At 40.2% G+C, this 17,099-nt stretch overlaps 1 protein-coding gene across 1 annotated transcript; it reads right to left on the bottom strand.

Annotated features, from left to right (window-relative positions):
- Positions 1-982: 982 nt before the first annotated feature.
- LOC142149634 (uncharacterized) lies at positions 983-16,431 on the bottom strand. The gene is made up of 2 exons (XM_075204955.1): positions 16,017-16,431; positions 983-1,782 (listed from the first exon to the last, which is right to left on the bottom strand). The coding sequence occupies exons 1-2, from the start codon at positions 16,429-16,431 to the stop codon at positions 983-985; spliced, it is 1,215 nt and encodes a 404-aa protein (XP_075061056.1).
- Between the last annotated feature and the right edge of the window lie 668 nt (positions 16,432-17,099).

The following is a 17,099-nucleotide window of genomic DNA, read 5'->3' as shown; positions in this document are numbered from 1 at the left end:
AAAATGTAGAGTGTACAATGTTGAAAAAAGATGGTAGTTCCACAATCAAAACTAGAATTTATCATGATCAGTTTTTATTCAACATGAAGAATTACAGAAACAGCTGTCAGTAACATAAATGGTAATTACAGATATTGTATGAACATGGTCCTTCAGTCTATATGCAGGTCCACGCTGTATGATCTGGATCACTAAGAAATACATATGAAGGACCTCTAGAAGTGCACTAGGAAGCAATGTCTCCTCCTTGAGGCTTATTTAATAACATGGTATGAAGAACAAGGATTTGCTGTAACCCATAACCACCAGATATCAGCTATTACTACTCTGGTGTCATCAAACCAACAAATGTGATGATCTGATTGGCTGTTATAGGATACAGCAACCAAGACAGCAATAGAAAGGTGTGAGGGAAACAATAAGGAGATCTAACAGAGACCAATAGGAGCACGTGTAGTGTAGAACAGGGCAGTGTGCAGTGTTAGTTTAGATATGTTCGGTAGTCATAGCTCTGCCTGTCATAGAAGGAATCCCAGTACTGAGAAGAGCTGCTGGAACTCTCTTCTGGATAGAACGTTCTTTATTCCACTTGTCCCTTTACCTGCATGAGCAGAACAGCTGTATATTACAGAGCTCAGCTAGGGCTGCCCCATTGTTATTGTGTTATTGTGTAGTGCAGCCTCTAGTTCATAACAGTTAGACATTCCCAGATGGAAAATGCCTCCAAGTCCCCTTGTCAGACCTCTCTAGTCTTCTCTGACATTTAACATGGCCTTGATGTTATATTTAACACTTGCAGATTGAAAACAATTAACACTGCATATTGTAGGATAAGGTAAGGTAAGGATAGTATGATGATACAACAAGATAACCTGTTTTTGATACATATGCTACATTCAGATGCTCAGGGTGACTCTTGTGTATGAATCTTCTGGTGAGTGACAAATGCTTTCCTTTCAATTTCACTAAAACACTTGCTGCATTAAGACCAAATACATGTTTTCTCTCCTGTGTGAATTCTCTGATGTTGTACAAGAGCTGGCTTGTGGGTAAAACTCTTGCTACATTCAGAGCATTTAAATGACTTCTCTTCTGAGTGAATCTTCTGATGTTTTTTAAGAGATGTCTTTTGGGTAAAACACTTGCTACATTCAGAGCATTTAAATGGTTTCTCTCCTGTGTGTATCCTCTTATGTGCATACAAAGCTGAATTGTCACTAAAACATTTGCTACATTCAGAGCATTTAAATGGTTTCTCTCCTGTGTGAATCCTCTCATGTCTTAAAAGATCTGACTTTTGGGTAAAATACTTGCTACATTCAGAGCATTTAAATGGTTTCTCTCCTGTGTGAATCCTCTGATGTGCAATAAGATTTGCTTTCTCTGTAAAACACTTTCTACATTCAAAGCATTTAAATGGTTTCTCTCCTGTGTGAATCTTCTGATGTTTTTTAAGAGATGACATTTGGGTGAAACATTTGCTACATTCAGAGCATTTAAATGGTTTTTCTCCTGTGTGAATCCTCTTATGTGCATAAAGAGCTGAATTGTCACTAAAACATTTGCTACATTCAGAGCATTTAAATGGTTTCTCTCCTGTGTGAAACCTCTCATGTCTTACAAGATATGACTTTTGGGTAAAACACTTGCTACACTCATAGCATTTAAAGGGTTTCTCTCCTGTGTGAATCCTGTGATGTCTAAGAAGTTGTGACTTGTGGGTAAAACACTTGCTACATTCAGAACATTTAAAGGGTTTCTCTCCTGTGTGAATCCTGTGATGTTTAATTAGTTTTGATTTATTTGAAAATGTTTTGTCACATTCAGAGCACATATAGGGCTTCTCTCCTTCTAGATTCATCATGTGTGACAACAAACTAATTGTAGAAAGTTTGTCCAATACAAAAACGAAGTTAGCTGCTATACAGAAGAATTGATCACTGTAGAATATACAAGATGTAGATGATTTTTTTTTGAACACTCAGATGCTCAGAGAACAAGGACCTTTCCAAGATGTCTTCTATTATTAATGTGAATGCTGCTCATTAATTTACCTGTAAGCAAAATTAATTTTAAAATGAATGTTACATTAATGAAAATGCTTTAACAATAGTAGTGTTATATTGGATAAGGAATACAAAAATATTTTATACACTTTTAGCTATGAATCAGACATTGAACTTTTTTTATTTTTGTGTACATCAATACAGAAACATACATACTTAATTGAAAACTGTGAAGGTCTATCTATACACTCACACAAGGCAAAAAAGTGATATATCCACACATGGGAGAATGGTATCACCACAGACTCACCATTAATTAAGCAGCTTACATAATTAGATGTAGGTGTTACTCCTTTGAATAAAATTCACAAGTACTCAAAAGTAGATAAAGTGTTACAAATGAGGTACTCTGGAGTCATGTAAATATATAATCAGTAAATCATGTGGCAGCACCTAAATGGGGGTCCTGTCCAGTACTAGAGATATCTAATAAAGTGACCACTAAGTACATATTTATATATCTTCACAGGAATAAAATTGTGGCACTAAGTGATTACCGAATATTAAGTGGTAAACAAATAAAAATCAAATAAATTAACACCATACAGGAGGCTGCTCTTTTCTTAGACACCTGTTCCAGGTATATATCTATAAAGTATCACACAAAAAAAAACACCAAACAGTGTAGTGTTATCAAACAAATTTAAATAAACAGTGATGTGCTCTAATCAATATCTGTATCATAGGAAATTAGATTTAAATCTTATTTGAGTGATCTGTGGTCTTGTTCAAATATTTGGCTAAAAAACCTCTTCAAAAAAGTTCAGTTTTGCTTGTAAAAATAGACAAAAAATATCATAGTGAAACACTACGTTTTACTCTTTTTATTGTTTGATTGTTTGCATATATTTATATATTTTATAATGAGAGAATTATTGCCACACTATATTCATTATCATGTATTCAATTGTTGGCTCATGAATTTTTCTTTAAGATTATGGTAGAACACATTTATAACAATACAATATCTACAACATAATATCTCAAAATATTTGTGTATATATCAGTATCTTCTTATATATAATATAATTACCTTACTGTGAAGATTTCTCCTTCTTTCTCTTTCCCTCCTGATCATTCTTACTGTTCCATCCTTCCAGCTCTCCAGCCACCAACTCACTAACACTGGGCTGATACTGCCTATTTATAGTCATTCCTCCCCATCTCTCTTCAATAGTTCCCAGGATGACCAGAAGGTTCTCAGACTGTTTGTCTCCAGGTATCTCATGTAAATCTCATTGAAATGTAAATGAGGTATAAACATTCCTAAAGCCACTTATAATAAAAGAAAATTATAATTAGACCTTTTACAGGAGGCAAAATCTCACATTCAATCAGCACAGTCTCTGACATCCTGTTATTTCAACATATGGACCTTTTTTATTTAGGATTTATCTATTGTGTAGGCAGAGTGTGAGCAGAAAGACCCGTTCTACATATCAGCAGTAACTCTGATATTAATATTATTCATTGTTAAAAATAAACTATGACAAAAGAAAGTAAATTATATATAACAAATTAATTTGTAAACGCAGATTATTAATTATATTCATCTAAATTAAGGCAGAATGATAGATGTTGAAGAGCCTCATTTAAAAGCAACAAAGGAAAGAGAATTACAGTCTGTGACATCCTGTTATGTCAACAAATGCACCTTTTGTCTATATATATATATATATATATATATATATATATATATGGAAAACTGTGTGAAACTTGTAAGAAATGCACTAATAGTGAGGTAAACACAGCAAGATATAAAAAGTTGGATTAATACTTAAATGAAAACTGTGAAGACACAAAGCTGTGATATATCCTCACAGGGGATTATCTACTCGTCATCTACTCGCTATTAATGGGCCAATTTACATATTTAGTTGTGGGTGATGCTCCTGTGAACAAAATAGACAATAAATACACTAAAGAAGAAGAAGTGCTCAAAAACGAAACACTCTGACATCTACATATAAAATAATAATCTTTATTGTATACCAACTTAACAATATATGTTTTGTCAGAGTAACTCCAGCAGTGAAATATAAAATTAACATGTGAAAGTGTTCATGTGATTTACAATGCAAAGATTGTCGCTGTAATACAAAAAAATGTGGGGTAAATCCTCAATATAGTCTTTGGACTTTAAAGTACATAATTATTTGTATTAATAAAAAAATCATAGTATAAAGAGTTGTGTGTTCTTGGTTTTGTATGAAGCCATGCTTACGTTCTTTATCCCCATTTACTATATGATGGCCCTTTAATATTTTTCCAGGTTAGTTAACAATTGACCCTTAAATTTGTTTATTGAGATAATTCACAGGTGCTTCCTGGTATAAGCAGATATATCTGTCTGTTGTTAGTATTATTCAGTTTAAAGCAAAAATGTATTATCCACAGCGGATAGAGAAATCACATAAATATAAATATAGTGAATTATCCCAGTTTATATCATGTTTATGTCTTATTTTATATGTTTCTCTATGAGGTGCTCTCCCAGAACAAAGTGTTACTATTACAGGAAGGAAAGGGGAAATAATTTTGTATTGGAAACACTATTAATCCACACTAATCTTGTAGCAAGAAATTATTTAGATCCCTATTTTTATTTATTTATAATAAAATAATATTTTCTTTGTCAGACTGTTCTTTTACCAAGCTACATATTAAAATTGAAATGAAAGTATGATCAGTAATAATAGAAGAAATGTGTGAGAATGTAAAACAGAGGAAAGGACGTCACCCCTTAGGTGCTCATTACCTAATTATTGAGGTCTATGTTTCTTCCGCTATCTTGTATCAAAAATTCACTGTTCACTTACTGCCTAATATATCTCACCCCTTGACAGTTACCTTTCTACTGATATAATCAATGTTAATCACTTCACTTGTCGGGGTGCCATCACACAGAGACTTGTGTGCTTTGTACAACAAGGCAAATGATTAGTTTGTACAGAACACTGAGCATGAAACATATGTCTATGGAGATGCTTTATGTCACACTGCACCAGTAATGGTCCTTCATCGTGCAACAATACATTGCATGGGTCCCCACAGCAGGTGGGCCTGTGTGCTTTCAATGCCAGGGACGATTTTTAGTCTGCCCTGTGTGTATACTATATAATACATCCTCTACTGTGTACTATTACCTCCCCTGTGTACTATTACCTCTCCTGTGTACTATTACCTCCCACCCTGTGTACTATTACCTTCCCTGTGTACTATTACATCTCCTGTGTACTATTACCTCTCCTGTGTACTATTACCTCTCCCCTGTGTACTATTATCTCTCCTGTATACTATTACCTCTCCTGTGTACTATTACCTCTTCTGTGTACTATTACATCTCCTGTGTACTATTATCTATTACTATTATCTCCTTCTCCTGCTGAATCCCTGGCTTATCTGCACCAACTGATCTACTGTGTACCGACCCGGCTTGGCAATTAACCCTTCTCCTGCTGAATCCCTGGCTTATCTGCAGCAACTGATCTACTGTGTACCGACCCGGCTTGTCAGTTAACCCTTCTCCTGCTGAATCCCTGGCTTAACTGCATCAACTGCATATAAAACATTATTTTATATGCCATTATTTTGTTTTTCCTGATTGTACATTTACAAGTTTCTACTTTTTACCTGTTATTATTCTACTATTTATATGCCTTTATCTTGTTTTTCCTGATTTTATATTTACCAGCAACTAGTTTTACCTGTTATTATTCTTGCCTATTTCCATTGTCCTTATTACCTCTCCTTCTATTATTCTTTGCCTTCCACGCCCTATTTGGTTATTGTCCTCCATCTTGCTATTGTCTCCCTGCTTATTCTTACCTGTTATCCGCTGTCCTTATTATCTTACTGTTCTGCTATCATTCTTACCTGTCTTCATTGTCCTTATTATCTCACTGTACTGTTGTTCCATGCCCTCCACGCCCTAATTCGTTATCATCTTCCACCTTTTCATTGTCTTCCTGCCTTTGTTCTTACCTGTTTTTCACTGTCCCCACTATCTCACTGTTCTGTTACTCTCTCTCCCTACTATGCCTCCCCGCTCTCACTCCATACCCATACTCTCCCCCCGCCCTACCTCTCCCGTTCCTCCCCGCCATCCCCCGCGCGCTGCTCATCTTGCTAACCTCATCCCCATTTCCCCCCTCTCCTCTCCCCCTTTCTTCTGTGCCCTCTGGAATGCCAGATCCGTCCGCAACAAGCTGACTGCTATCCACGACCTCTTTCTATCCAACTCCTTTAACCTTCTTGCCGTTACTGAAACCTGGCTCTCCGATTCTGATACTACTTCCCCCGCTGCCCTCTCCTATGGTGGCCTCTCCTTCACCCACTCCGCCAGGCCTGGTGCCCGCCCTGGCGGTGGAGTTGGCCTCCTCCTCTCCTCCACCTGTACTTTTCGTGTCATTCCCCCTGAACCCTCCCTCTCCTTCTCCTCTTTTGAAGCTCACTCCATCCGCCTCTTCTACCCCATCCATCTCCGCGTCACTGTCATCTACCGCCCCCCTGGCCCCACCTCCCTCTTCCTTGACAACTTTGCTAGCTGGCTTCCTCACTACCTCTCCTCCGATCTCCCCTCGATCATTCTCGGTGACTTTAATATCCCCATCGACAACCCCACCTACCCTGCTTCCAGCAAACTGCTCACCCTCTCTTCCTCCCTTGGTCTCACCCAATGGACCTCCTCCTCTACCCACTGCCTTGGTCACTCCCTTGATCTTGTCTTCTCCTACCTATGTAATCTCTCTGACTTCTCCATCTCTCCCTTTCCTCTATCCGACCACCATCTCCTCTCCTTCTCTCTCTCCTCTTCTCCTGCTCCCCCCCCCCTGCCCAAACCTACACTGTCCATACGCAACCTCGATGCTCTTGACCCTGCCTCTCTGTCCTCCTCTCTCGATACCCTCCTTTCTCCCCTTTCCTCCCAGGCCTGCCCCAACCAGGCGGTCTCCCTCTACAATCACACCCTCACCTCCGCTCTGGACGCGGTCGCCCCTGCCCACTCCGTCCACCCCCGCTGCTCGAAACCCCAACCCTGGCACTCCAAATTTACCCGCTTCCTCCAAAAATGCTCCCGTTCCGCCGAACGTCACTGGAGAAAATCCCGCTCCCTGGCTGACTTCCTCCACTTTAAATTCATCCTTTCATCCTACAGCTCTGCCCTCTCACTCGCTAAACAATCTTTCTTTAAATCCCTCATCTCTTCCCAGTCCTCTAACCCCCACCGCCTCTTTGCCACCTTCAGCACTCTCCTGGCCCCCTCCCCTCCCCCCACCCCCTCCTCCCTGACTGCCTCTGATTTCGCCTCCTTCTTCTCCTCTAAAATCGAGGCCATCCGACTTGAAATCTCCTCCTCCACTCTCTCTTCCACCCCTCCCACTCTTCTGTCCTCCCCCCCCAACCACCTTCCCCTCCACTCCTTCCGTCCCACCACCGGCGAGGAAGTCCACTCTCTCATTTTATCCTCCCCCCCCACTACCTGCCCCCTGGATCCCATCCCCTCCCACCTTCTTCGCTCCCTTTCCCCCACCACCTGCTCCCACCTCGCTCACCTCTTTAATCTCTCCCTCTCCACTGGCATCTTCCCCTCCTCCTTCAAACATGCTCTCGTATCCCCCATTCTTAAGAAACCTAATCTCGACCCCACTTCTCTCTCGAACTATCGCCCCATATCTCTTCTCCCTTTTGCCTCCAAAATTCTTGAGAGGCTCGTCTGCAGCCGTCTCACCTCCTACCTTTCTGAATACTCCCTCCTTGATCCTCTCCAGTCTGGTTTCCGCCCCCTCCACTCCACTGAAACTGCCCTGGCTAAAGTCACCAATGACCTCCTCTCTGCAAAAGCCAGGGGCCACTTCTCCCTTCTCATCCTCCTTGACCTCTCTGCAGCCTTTGACACCGTTGACCACCCCCTCCTCCTTCACACCCTCCAGTCTTTCGGCCTCTCCGGCCCAGTCCTGTCCTGGTTCACCTCTTACCTTACTCACCGTTCCTTCTCTGTCACCACCTCTGGGTCTCTCTCCCCCCCATCCACCCTTCCAGTTGGGGTCCCTCAGGGCTCTGTTCTGGGACCCTTACTCTTCTCTCTATACACCTCCTCCCTGGGTGAACTCATCAGCTCCTTCGGCTTCAGCTACCACCTTTACGCTGACGACACTCAACTATACCTCTCCTCTCCTGATCTCTCTCCCTCCCTCCTCTCTAGGGTGTCCGCCTGCCTCTCTGCCATCTCCTCCTGGATGTCCTCTCGATTCCTCAAACTTAACCTTGCCAAAACTGAGCTCATAGTTTTTCCTCCCTCTCATACCCCATCCCCTTCTGACCTCTCCATCACTGTCGACAATACCTCTATCTCGCCTGTCCCCCAACTTCGCTGCCTTGGTGTCATCCTCGACTCCTCTCTCTCCTTTGGCCCCCACATCCTCTCTCTTGCTAAATCCTGCCGCTTCCAGCTGCGCAACATCGCTCGCATCCGGCCCTTCCTCTCCCAAGATGCCACCAAATGCCTTATCCACTCTCTGATCATCTCCCGCCTGGACTACTGCAACCTCCTCCTCACTGGCCTCCCCCACTCTCATCTCGATCCCCTTCGATCCGTCCTTAACGCTGCAGCTAGGCTTATTTTCCTCTCTCGCCGCTCCTCTTTTGTCTCCCCCCTCTACCTAGCCCTTCACTGGCTCCCATTCCCCTTCAGAATCCTCTTTAAGCTCCTCACACTCACCTACAAGGCCCTCGCCAACTCCACTGCGCCCTACATTTCCACCCTCCTCTCTATTCATGCTCCATCCCGCCCTCTCCGTTCTGCCTCTGACCGTCGCCTCTCTTCCCCCCTTATAACCTCCTCCCACGCGCGTATCCAAGACTTCGCCAGCGCTGCCCCCCTCCACTGGAACAAGCTCCCTCCCTCCATCAGAACTTCCCCTAATCTGTCCAGCTTCAAACGGGCCCTAAAAACCCACCTTTTTCTTAAAGCCTTTCTGTCTCCCACTTAACTTCCTACCTTATCTTCTGCCTCTGTCCCCCTACTCTCCCTCTCTCCCCTGCGTCTCTCTGTCTGTCCACCCCTCCCCTTAGATTGTACGCTCCTCTGAGCAGGGCCATCTCTCCTCCTGTTTCCACCACTTCTAACTCTGCTCTCCAGCTACTTAGCCCTCCTCCTGAAAGATCCTCCACCCCACGTCCACTTTCGCTCCCTCCTCCCCCCTGGGGGTCTCCCTGTCTTCCGCGCCCCCTTCTTGGGCCCCGTCGTTTTCGGATCCTCCCTCCCCTTTCCCCGCCCTCTCTAGCTGTGCATTGAGCGTACTGAGTTGCTGTGTTTACTGTACTGTGCTGTCTCCCATTGTATTGTGATTTTGTTTGTCTCTGTACGGCGCTGCGGATGCCTTGTAGCGCCTTATAAATAAATATTAATAATAATAATAAAATACTATTACCTCTTCTTTGTACTATTACCTCCCCTGTGTATTATTACTTCTCCTGTGTACTATTACATCTACTGTGCACTATTATCTTTCCTGTGTACAATTACCTCTTCTTTGTACTATTACCTCTCCCCTGTGTATTATTTCTTCTCCTGTGTACTATTACCTCTCCTGTGTACTATTACCTCTCCTGTGCACTATTATCTCTCCTGTGTACAATTACCTCTCCTTTGTACTATTACCTCTCCCCTGTATATAATTACCTCTCTCCTGTGTACTATTACCTCTCCTGTGTACTATTACCTTTCATGTGTACTATTACCTCTCCTGTGTATTATTACCTCTCCTGTGTACTATTACCTCTCCCCTGTGTACTATTACCTCCCCTGTGTACTATTACCTCTTCCCTGTGTACTATTACCTCCCCTGTGTACTATTACCTCTTCCCTGTGTACTATTACCTCCCCTGTGTACTATTACCTCTTCCCTGTGTACTATTACCTCTCCTGTGTACTATTACCTCCCCTGTGTACTATAACCTCTCCTGTGTACTATTACCTCTCCGCTGGTATCACTCGGAATAAACAGTTATGTTTGTGAAACCACTCACTTTCCCTTCATTCATAGACTAGATCACATACTGCAGCAGATATTTGAATGAAATTGACTTAAAAAAAAACGTTGCTTGTCATATACAGACAGATATACAATACAACAAGACAATAAAACATGTAATAACATACAGTATATATACACCAATATATTTCAGTTGCAAAAGGACACTTCATGGAGCTAATGTATGAAATTATCTTTCACTTTGTCTGAAATACATCAGTATAAAAACATGGATTGGAAGTCAGTCACCCACCCATTCACTTGTACAGGTCACTATCAGAGAACAGCTCAGAATAACTGATAGATGACATGGATTAGGGGGCATAGATAGAAGAACATGAGACTCTCTGTACTAGTGTTCTCCTTATATAATTATTTTAATTTGTGAATTATGATGATGTATTTATGTAGAATTGTTGTTTGTATTTATATAATATTGTCACATTTGTACTTATGGTATTTTGTCATTTTGTTGCACATTCTGACCTCCTGTGAGCAACACTACAGAACCCCTGTGGTGCCTTATAAATAAAGGATAATAATAATTTTAGAAAACAGAGTGACCATGAAAAGGCATAAATGGCAAATATAACAGAGCGAAGACCCCATAAGTGAAGCATATGAAATCAACCAAAAACAGCTAACAACCCTCATATAATGTGAAGAATGACATTATGACATAAATGTGAGTGACCACTAGAGGGTGCAGCTAGAGGACTGTGGCACAATGGAAGTATAATACTTTTATATAAGACATATAATGATAAAAGAGGGCACAGTGTGATGCGAGGAGCTACAATAAGGGGCCACAGTGTAATGCAGGGTTTGCAGTGATGAAGGGGGCTGCAGTGTGATGAAGTGTAATGATAAAGGAGGGCACAGTGTGATGAGAGGGGCTGTAATAAGGGGCCACAGTGTGATGCAGGGGGCTGCAGTGTGATGCAGTGTAATGATAAAGGAGGGCACAGTGTGATGAGAGGGGCTGTAATAAGGGGCCACAGTGTGATGCAGGGGGCTGCAGTGTGATGCAGTGTAATGATAAAGGAGGGCACAGTGTGATGAGAGGGGCTGTAATAAGGGGCCACAGTGTGATGCAGGGGGCTGCAGTGTGATGCAGTGTAATGATAAAGGAGGGCACAGTGTGATGAGAGGGGCTGTTATAAGGGGCCGCAGTGTGATGCAGGGGGCTGCAGTGTGATGCAGTGTAATGATAAAGGAGGGCACAGTGTGATGAGAGGGGCTGTAATAAGGGGCCACAGTGTGATGCAGGGGGCTGCAGTGATGAAGGGGGAGCAGCGTGATGTACATGTTATTTGAAACCTATGTTCTGGGTAGGAACTTCTTAAGGGGGGGTGGAGCTCTGTGTATGCAATGTTCAATACAGTAGTGTTGTAATTTCACTTGGAAGTATGATTTACTTACAAATACAGATACTAGTAATAATCCAGCAGACTCTTCTACAAGATCCAGTTACAGCACAAAACAAATATTTGCAAAAACATAAAATAATTGAAATGACATATCTTCCACTAAAAGTGCTGCTTTTAGGTCACTGTCCCGCTGTCCTGGAAGTAAGGACTGCTGGGATATATGTCACGCTCTGGTGAGCAGGCGCTGCCCACTTCTGCCAATGGTGTATGCAGCAATGCAGGTTTTTTTCTGTAGGAGGGAGGCCTAGAGCTTTTCATCTGCTAAGGACGCCCCCAGTGATGCAAGCCACACCCACAATGGTGTGGCCACGCCTCTTTGATGGCACTGCACGGCGGTACATGGCTTCCCCTTGTACTCGACTATAGGAGTATATGCTATGGCTAAGATATAGTGCTATGGATTATTTGAGGGAGGGGCCCCAAACACGTCAAATGCTTCAGTTTTCTGGGGGTCGAACAAGGTGCACCCCAAAACGCTCCCTTATCTATTACCATCTTGAGTAGGAAAAACAGCTGTTTCATCTGCAGGATATGTCATTTTGCTGCTGAAACCTTTGGGGACTCTGGTAGGCGCAATTGCTATTCCCCTGTATATGTGCTACCATTATACAAATTCATGTGATTTTATTATATCTGTTGAATAGGGATTGTCGATAAATAAAGGGTAAAACTACTATTTTCTTTTTGTGGTTACCTGAATTTCTGTTTGCATATGGAATATTATCCCTAGTGGTGAATTTGATCATATGAGGACAAGACCCTGTGCTGAAAATATTAGGAAGTTGAAACTATATGTTTTTGAAGGCTTTGAATATCCACGGGTTTGTGTAAGTGAGATTGCATGTGGGGCTCCGAAAACAGGTGAAGGAGACCTCTATCTATTATCTTCTCATTTTGCATTTTATATAGTTGTGACTATGGTATTTACCTTTTTCAATATGGAAGTGGCACCTTTCTAGTCTCTCTGGAATCACGCTTGTGCATGTGAGATGTTTAATGCACATGGTGGTGAGAAAATCCATTGAATGTATTACACTATTTTTTCCATTTTCTTTTCTTTTGGGAACATTTTTGAGTGAGACACCTAGAAACAATCCAAGCAAAATTATATTGATTTACATATGCCTTGTGGACTATGGGATAAGATTTAATCATTGCCAATTTTACTTTTTTCTTTGGCAAATTTTCATATTTGTTTTGAGTGTACTATTTGTGACGTGCCACTTATTGTTGCATTTTCATTAATGACTCATGTAGTGTTGTTGAAGTAACTTTTAACAGAAATACATATTAGCTCATATATTTAAGTTTAGGGTCTGTACTTTTAAGAGAACGTGTTGCACAATATAGAATTGCATAAAAAGAGACATGTATTTAGTAATTTTCCATCATTGCACAATTCATGAGCAAAACAGATTAGATAATTGTCATATGATTGTATTTCACAATCATCGCCTGAGAAGAGCTGCAGGAACTCTCTTCTGGATAGAACGTTCTTTATTCTACTAGTCCCTGTACCTGCATGAGCAGAGCAGCTGTATATTACAGAGCTCAGCAAGGGCTGCCCCATTGTTATTGTGGTATTGTGTATTGCAGCTCTAGTTCATAACAGTTAGACCATCCCAGAGGGAAAATGCCTCCAAGTCCCCTTGTCAGACCTCTCTAGTCTTCTCTGACATTTAACATGGCCTTGATGTTATATAAAACACTTATAGATTGAAAATAATTAAAACTGCATATCCCCTGTATGGATATTATGATGATACAACAAGATAACCTAAATATGATATATATGCTACATTCAGATCCTCAGGGTGACTCTTGTGTATGAATCTTCTGGTGAGTGACAAGTGCTTTCCTTTCTATTTCACTAAAACACTTGCTGCATTAAGACCAAATACCTGTTTTCTCTCCTGTGTGAATTCTCTGATGTTGTACAAGAGCTGGCTTGTGGGTAAAATACTTTGTTGGGGTATCGGGGTTCACCGATACTTCTATCAATCACCTTCAATGTCAGTCAGATCTTTCTTTGTTTTTAGTCGACTGGTGAACAGAAAATACCCAACACCTGTATGATATAATGCTGAGCAACTTTTATTCTGTTACAAATTGAGACCGCTTCAGCGTCTATTTTTATACATGTAAGTCTAGGGGTATAGATGCTGAACAACCAATTATAAGACAGTAAATTATGAAAGAAAGTCAATCAACAATTATATATATTGCAGTTTTCCAACAAAGTTCAAACTATTCTATCTTCTTTATGCATTATCTCTTTCCAGGTTTTCTGCCAATACTCTTGTGCTGCTCTGTGAAGAACGTTTCGCTTTACTGCGTGTCCTTGGTCTGTTTCTGTTCATGAGAACATCCTGCTATGTAGTTTCATAACCTTGAATAATTTGTCTTTTAAACTGAACATAATATCTGCTAATTTCTCTTAAAGTTATAGCATAACATATTAGCTTCTAAAGCTTAGTACATGATAGATATTAAATCAATAATCATACAATTTCACTCTAACACTCCCCTCTTTGATTAAATATTAACAATTAACTTCTACCTATAAGTCATGGTGATACTCAGCAGAAGACAGTTAGTACCTACATTTACATCATATGGTATCATAAGGACCCCATATAGGTAGAACAAGAATTCATTCAGCACACATCTCTGGTACTTTATCACCATAACTTTTCTTTCCCTATTTAATGTTTTATCTAGGTGCATAGAGGGGAATACTTTGCTGATATCTATTCAAAAGCTTTCTTGTATTACATGTTAAGTAGCAGTTCCATATAATCATTATAGTTAGTACAAAAAGAATTAGTAACAATGGGTGAATCAAGATATTCATAGCTTTTTTCATGGAATAAGATCCATTAACAAATATGTCCCACCAATGATGCGATAATCCATCTTTCAATTCCGAGGTTAAATGTACTAGTTCACCTGCCTCTATTATTGTAGTCATTTTTGCATGATGAGTAAAATAATTTACCTCTTTTAGGTGTTTATCTAATAGTTGAGTATTGTTAATTTGAAATAATAAGAAGCTGTAGGTTAAATGATACATTTCTATCTTTAAGTTTGTACTCCTCCCCTTTCAATGTTACCTGTGTTTCGGTATCTGGTAAAAATATATGTGTCTGATTTTTCCACTTAAAGATTGTAACATTATATAGACATCCGGAGAATGGTGGGTGCTTACCTATGGCCTGTAAGCCTTCTTTCATTGTACTTATTATACAGACTACTTGTGGTGCTATCTCGATGTACATATCCTTACTGGGGTCATGTAAGGTCCATTTACACGCACTGGTGGGGTGTTGCAGTTGACAGGGCTCATATATAGGCGAGTGTTTATTGCACACTATACCTCTGTTAGTTTTTGTACATAATGAGGTATCATGAGTCTGATTTGATTCTAATTCTATGTAGGATCCTTTCATAGTGGGTGTCCATAGCTGGGTACCCCCAGATGGTGTGTACAGGGGTACTGGTAATATCATAAATTTACAAACTGTCTTTTCTTGCGTAACATTAAACACCTCTAGTACCCCTGTGCAGGCTTGATCTGAACATTCTACCTTTGTTGTGCTCATCTCAAACCAGAGCGTGTTGGTCAAGTTAAATAGTGACCTATAGAATTCTTCATGTTTACCAAGGAATTGGGTTTGGGTGACTTGTTTCTGCATTACCTGTGCTATTACCTGCATATTGCACACTGTCCAGTCAAAGATTTTAGTAATGTTTCTGTCCAATTTAAACTGTGTAATTTGTGACTGGTTGAAAATCTGAAGCAATTCTTGAGTTACTCTTAAATGTTGCTGTATGGGTGTATAAAGAGTGGGCATCCAATCAGCCTGCATATGTACTATTTTATCCAACTGGTGACCTGCATTGCTCATCTTGCTACTGATGGTTTCTATGTCAATTGAATTCAATACCCCCATTCCCGTTCCAGTGCCCCCTAGTAGTGTATCATACCACTGACGCTTTCTATCGGGGTTCACCGATACTTCTATCAATCACCTTCAATGTCAGTCAGATCTTTCTTTGTTTTCAGTCGACTGGTGAACAGAAAATACTCAACACCTGTATGATATAATGCTGAGCAGCTTTTATTCTGTTACAATTTGAGACCGCTTCAGTGTCTATTTTTATACATGTAAGTCTAGGGGTATAGATGCTGAACAACCAATTATAAGACAGTAAATTATGAAAGAAAGTCAATCAACAATTATATATATTGCAGTTTTCCAACAAAGTTCAAACAATTCTATCTTCTTTATGCATTATCTCTTTCCAGGTTTTCTGCTAATACTCTTGTGCTGCTCTGTGCAGAACGCTTCGCTTTACTAACATATTAGCTCCTAAAGCTTAGCACATGATAGATATTAAATCAATAATCATACAATTTCACTCTAACAACTTGCTACAGTCAGAGTATTTAAATGGCTTCTCTCCTGTGTGAATCTTCCAATGTTTTTCAAGAGATGACGTTCGGGTAAAACATTTGCTACATTCAGAGCATTTATATGGTTTCTCTCCTGTGTGAATCCTCTGATGTAAAACAAGATTTTCCAATTGGGTAAAACACTTGCTACATTCAGAGCATGTATATGGTTTCTCTCCCGTGTGAATCCTCTGATGTAAAACAAGATTTTCCAAATGGGTAAAACACTTGCTACATTCAGAGCATTTAAATGGTTTCTCTCCTGTGTGAATCCTCTGATGTACAAAAAGATCAGATTTCTGTGTAAAACATTTGCTACATTCAGAACATTTAAATGGTTTCTCTTCTGTGTGAATCCTCTGATGTTTAATTAGTTTTGATTTACATGAAAATGTTTTGTCACATTCAGAGCACAAATAGGGCTTCTCTCCTTCTATATTCATCATGTGTTTGACAACAAACTAGTTGTCGAAAGTTTCTCCATTTCAAAAATGAAGTTAGCTGCTATACAGAAGTATTGATCACTGTAGTATATATGACTTGTATGTGAGTTTTTTTGGAACACTCAGATGCTCACAGAACAAGGAAATTTTCAAGATGTCTTCTGTTATTAATGGGAATCCTGCCCATTAGTTCATCTGTAAGCAAAATTAATTATAAAATTAATGTTATATTAATGAAAATGCTTTAACAACGGCAGTGTTATATTGGATAAGGAATACAAAAACTATTTTATACACTAACAACTATGAAACAGACATTGACCATTGTTTTTATTTTTGTGTACATTGATACAGAAACATACATACTTAATTGAAAACTGTAAAGGCCTATCTATACACTCAAACAAGGCAAAAAAGTTGTGATATATCCATACAGGAGATAATGTTATCACCACAGACTCACTATTAATTAAGCATCTTACATAATTAGATGTAGGTGTTACTCCTTTGAATAAAATTCACAAGTACACTAAGGCAGATAAAGTGTTAAAAATGAGGAACTCTGGAGTCATGTAAATATATAATCAGTAAATCATGTGGCAGCACCTAAATGGGGGTCCTGTCCAGTACTAGAGGTATCTAATAAAGTGTCCACTAAGTACATATTT

Source organism: Mixophyes fleayi, chromosome 4, assembly GCF_038048845.1.
Source record: "Mixophyes fleayi isolate aMixFle1 chromosome 4, aMixFle1.hap1, whole genome shotgun sequence".
Classification (NCBI taxonomy): domain Eukaryota; kingdom Metazoa; phylum Chordata; class Amphibia; order Anura; family Limnodynastidae; genus Mixophyes; species Mixophyes fleayi.
Note: the sequence above shows the minus strand (reverse complement) of the source record. Positions and strands in the feature narration are given on the sequence as shown.